At 33.0% G+C, this 5,323-nt stretch overlaps 1 protein-coding gene across 1 annotated transcript; it reads left to right on the plus strand.

Annotated features, from left to right (window-relative positions):
* The first annotated feature begins 529 nt into the window (after positions 1-529).
* Positions 530-4,290, plus strand: LOC149540356 (laccase-12-like). Its single transcript, XM_089801459.1, has 6 exons — positions 530-761; positions 1,146-1,297; positions 1,369-1,611; positions 2,823-2,953; positions 3,025-3,975; positions 4,085-4,290. Exons 1-6 carry the CDS (start codon positions 651-653, stop codon positions 4,213-4,215), a joined length of 1,719 nt encoding a protein of 572 aa, XP_089657585.1. The 5' UTR covers positions 530-650; the 3' UTR covers positions 4,216-4,290.
* The last annotated feature ends 1,033 nt before the right edge of the window (positions 4,291-5,323 follow it).

The following is a 5,323-nucleotide window of genomic DNA, read 5'->3' on the forward strand; positions in this document are numbered from 1 at the left end:
AAGCAAGAAAAATATGGTTCATAATAATCCACCGTATACAAAGAATCTACAGCTAAATTATGACACACCATCGTAGTCTTTAGTGCGAGGAGTAGCTTCTATTTGTCATATATAACACCGACAATGATAAGACATGAACACTTGAAAACAATGGTTACTTGTTTGGCGTGACTAAAAACTAATAGAAATATTGTACAAGAAGTAGCCAGTATGAAGGTCCACTTTATATTGAAAAATACAATAAATGATTATTAAGAAATTGAGACTTTAGTGACTGTAGCTATTCCAATCGCTATCGCACAAACAAAAACCTCGATATTGCTTGCCCATGTCTTTCAATAATGTAATTTCTAATGCTAGTTAAGACATGTTGGAGTAACATGCTAGCCACTAGTGGACCCCTAAGTGCGGCATCAAGTTACGGTTAAAATAATTAAAATTGTGTTACTTCAATTATGTTGATCTCTTCTTCTGTTATTTGGTTATATATAGCACCTTGAGGAACTCGAGTAAGCAAGCTGTTTGTTACTTGAAGCTTTTAATATTGAGATAGTGCTTAGTTTTGTATATTGTTAGGTTGCAAAATCTTTTGGAGTTTTGTAACTTTTAATGATTAGGAGAAAGAATTCATAGTAGAGAAGTGTTTGCAAATGTCTGCAATGTCGAAATGTTATTTGGTAAGGTTTATACTGGTGCTATTGACATTCATTATCTTGTTCGATTCTCTATCATGGGCAGATCCGCAGAACTACACATTCGTTGTAAGTAGATTTTAGTATAATTGTGCCTCTTCATAAATGAAAATAGTAGTTGTTGTTATGCCATGTAGAAAAGTTTGATGATATCTTGCAGTTGCCTGCTCAATTTGAACTTTCATTCATGTCCATATTGTTAATAAGATGACTTATATGCTAGAGAAAATCTAAGGAGACATGAATGTTGTAATGATCGTGTTTACTTTCATTGTGTTTCATGTTGTCCTCATTGTGGGTGTAGTACCTCACTACTATGATAGAAAAGGTAGTATTCAACTTTTTTACTTCCGTTGATTATGCAGAGAAGCTATAAACACAAATACAGTACAACCCATTTTTTTTAAAGGATTTTATGACACAGCAATAATTTCATTTTATTGATTTTCACAGCTTGAATCGACAAGTATTACTCGACTATGTGAGACATATAATCAAGTCACAGTGAATGGGCAGCTCTCGGGTCCAATCCTTTATGTCCGAAATGGAGACACACTTAGTGTTGTAGTCTATAACAAAGCCCAACACAATGCTTCCATCCACTGGTAAATAGATCTTATAGATTGTCCATTGAATTGATTAGTTAAGACCTTTTAACAAGAATTTGATGTTTCAGGCATGGAGTGAGACAGATTCGCAACGCTTGGGCTGATGGACCTGGATACATTACACAGTGTCCCATCCAACCGGGGGGGAAATTTACATACACATTCACCATTATTGGACAGGAAGGAACGTTGTGGTGGCATGCTCATGTGTCATGGCTCCGTGGAACAGTTCATGGAGCAATGGTCATCCTTCCAAAGAAGGGCAGCTCTTACCCTTTTACTCAACCCCATGCTGAGCTTCCTATTGTGCTAGATAATGGAAAGTAGGACCTTATGCAAGCTTAATATTTAGTGATCAAGTTAGCTTAGTATTTCATCGGCTATTAAGTTAATAGATTCTTGATTTGTTAATGAAGTTCAAAAGTTTACTCAATCTATTGACTATCAACTCTTAGTAGGGTGGTGAAAATGACCTCCAATAAATTTTGGTAGAATGATCCTTTTTAATTATTGACTTTCGCTAAAATGAAGTTAATTTAAAATTCTTATTTCATATTAATCTTGAAATTTGTTTCTCTTAACACATGATCTATTACTAATATATTTTGATTTCTTAAATTGTAAAAATGTATAGATTTTTTATTTTGATATGATATGTTATCTGGACAAAGGGAAGCAATTTTGTTCTAGCTTATATTAAAAGTGGGAAAGTTGTCAAGAGATTCCTGATTTGATGGTGAAATCTACTTGTAAGGCCATGATGTCTTAAGAAATGAGGATAAGATCATGCTCTCAAGAAGTGGATTCTCCTCAATCATGACTCACAAAAAAAATAGTTAACCTACACTCATATGATCATATGATCATATAAAGTTAGAATATTTATTTAGATATTTTAGATGAATAAAGATAATAGTATTTTTCTTTTAAATTTACATTAGACAGGGAAAGTTCTCATTGGACTTTTTTTTTGGTGGTGAAGTTAAATAATTCAATATTGTCATAAAGTCTTTAATGTGTTCATAAAGTTGAAAGTTGGATGATCTAAATTAAGCTTTTATTTAATGTAAGACAATGACACCATAAGAAATAAAGATACAATCATGTCCACAAAATTTGTAATACAACCAATAGTCTTTTGATTAAAATAAATAACCATATTGATTTTGAAGTACTCTTTAACACATAAACTGCCATTAATAGACTTGTTTTTTTATTTAAAGAATTGTCTCCTAGGGATTATACATTCTACACATTGTCGGCCACAATTATATTTCATATTTTGAAACTAAATAAGGTAATTTAACGCACTGTATATTTAATCAATCATTAAAAAAGTATTATTTACCCAACCCCAAAATGACAAGTCCTATCTTCACATCAAATTTCTAAACGCATTTTCTGACATGTTTTATTCTTAAGAATTATGTTTCACACTTTTTCAAGTGGAATCTTTCCGCATGTCACATTACCTTAAGATGTTTTACTGGAATAAGAATGACTCAAATCAATGAACTTGAGCAGGGGAATGGTGGGACACTGATCCCCTTGAGGTCGAAGAAGCAGCAAAACAGAGTGGTAGTGCACCCAGTCTCTCAGACGCGTTCACCATAAATGGACAACCCGGAGACCTCTATAACTGCTCAACCTCAGGTACCCTAAACCCTAAACCCTAAATACCAATCAAGACTCTAATCAACTCTAACGAAATTGATTGCATGCAGGAACGACAAATTTCTCTATAGTACAAGGGCAAACCTATCTTCTTCGCATAGTCAATGCTGCAGTCAATGATCACCTCTTTTTCAAGGTCGCATCACACACTCTCACAGTGATAGCCGTGGACGCCTCCTACACGAAGCCATACACAACAGCCATTCTAATGATAACATCTGGTCAACCCGTAGACGCTCTTTTCACAGCCAATCAATCAGTAGCCAAATACTACATGGCTGCCAAAGTATACACTACTCTATCCACATCAAATTTTGATAACACCACAACAACCGCCATTTTAAGCTATGTAGGTTCAAATGCATCTGCCACTCCAATCCTTCCGGACCTTCCAATATACAACGACACCGACACAGTCACCAACTTTACCAAATCCCTACGAAGCCTGGCTTCACAAGAACATCCTGTGGCCGTTCCCCAAACTATAAGCTGCAGTAGTATCATAACTGTAGGACTAGGTTTAATTCCCTGTCCAACTGGATATTCATCTAGTAACTGTAGTGCACCTAATAATACCAGAGTGAGTGCCAGTATGAACAACGTATCTTTTGTGTTGCCAGATATAGCCGTTCCGCAAGCTTATCACTATGGTATTGGTGGAGTCTATACCACAGATTTTCCTAACAATCCACCAGTTGAGTATGATTATACCGGTGATGTGGACCGATCTCTTTGGGCACCGGTTTCTGGAACAAGAGTGAAAGTTTTCGAGTATAATGCCACAGTTCAGGTGGTTTTCCAGGGAACCAATATTTTCCAGGAAGACAACCATCCAATGCATATTCATGGGTATAATTTTTATATTGTGGGAGAGGGTTTTGGTAATTATGATAATGAAACTGATCCGAGCTCTTTCAATCTGGTCGATCCGCCTCAACGGAATACTGTAGGGGTTCCTGTGAATGGATGGGCTGCTGTAAGATTCAAAGCTGATAATCCTGGTAATGTGTAGGGTTAGAATTTGTTTCTTGATTCTTGAGATAACATAGGGGTTGAAATTGAAATTTGAAAATTAAAAAGACTGAACCGGAATTTTCTCCGTTTGTGCAGGTGCGTGGTTTGTACATTGTCACTTTGATGACCATGTGACATGGGGGTTGAATATGGTGTTTCTGGTGAAGAATGGCCCCACTGTTTTGGAAAGTTTGATTTCTCCTCCTAATGATCTCCCCGAATGCTAGTCGGGCAAGCCAAGCTACATTGTCAAATTAGAGGCGATGCTTTGTGGATGAATACAATTCATTTCTTTTTTTAAAGTTGTGTGAGTTTGTTTAACATTAGGATTTTGTCATTCATGTTTTTATTGTGAGGAAACAAGGATATAAATTCATCCATTGTCTTAGTCTAGAGATATATGTAGTGTAGATTATTTTAATTTTTACATTATTAATAATTTTTTTATCTTTAATTTAAATATTCAAATATTTTTTCTTTCAATTCTTAACTTAATTTTGATGATGGGTCAGTGAGTGGGTATGGAAAAAAATCTCACCTACATTACAATACTTATATTTGAATAATTAAGTCATGTAATTTTTCAATATGTTTTATAAGTTTTTTATTTTTACAATTTATATCTATATTGATGTATAGCTGTTATTTGTATAACATATGATTTCTTTAGACTACAAGTCTTACTCAATTGGGCTATGTTCATAATTGGAACAATTATTGACACTCGATATGATATTTTTATTATTGTTATTATTATTCTACATTGTGAATCATTAGATATTGTATAATGATTTCTTCTTCTCCTCTTATTCTCTTCAAGCTACTATTATTTATCTTATAATCTACATTATTCAATATCTAAAACATAAATGTAAATTACTCATGAAAATATGAGATTATTATTAATAATTAGAAAAGAAGAAATATAGAAAGAAGTAGTTATTTACTAGTATTTAAATTGTTAATGAAATCTTCAAAATATATTTAATGTCATATAATATTTCCTCCTAATTCTTATTAAAAACTAAATTCATTCTTTAGTAAATATATCAAATTATATTTTTTAATACCTAAAGAAAAAAATGTGTTATGATTTGAATAGTTTGAAAGTTTCTCATAAAAGTCACTCGAGATAATATAGTATTGCTTTCTTATGCCCTAACTTGTTAACATCTATCCAAAGAATAAAATTTATTAAACGATATGAAGTGAAAGGGGAATACATAATTAAGATAGGAAAATGATTAAATCATATAAAGTGAGAGGAAAAAACTAAATATGTTTAAAGAATAATACCTAAAATTTATTAAATAGTTTTTTATTTTGTTTTAAAAT

This window comes from Cupressus sempervirens, chromosome 9 (genome assembly GCF_028749045.1).
Source record: "Cupressus sempervirens isolate cs-2001-9-10 chromosome 9, ASM2874904v1, whole genome shotgun sequence".
Classification (NCBI taxonomy): domain Eukaryota; kingdom Viridiplantae; phylum Streptophyta; class Pinopsida; order Cupressales; family Cupressaceae; genus Cupressus; species Cupressus sempervirens.

Coding starts and splice junctions, on each gene's coding strand:
- LOC149540356 (XM_089801459.1), top strand. CDS start 651: ATGTCTGCAATGTCGAAATGTTATTTGGTAAGGTTTATACTGGTGCTA. Junction 762..1,145: donor CGCAGAACTACACATTCGTT/GTAAGTAGATTT, acceptor TGATTTTCACAG/CTTGAATCGACAAGTATTAC. Junction 3,976..4,084: donor ATTCAAAGCTGATAATCCTG/GTAATGTGTAGG, acceptor CCGTTTGTGCAG/GTGCGTGGTTTGTACATTGT.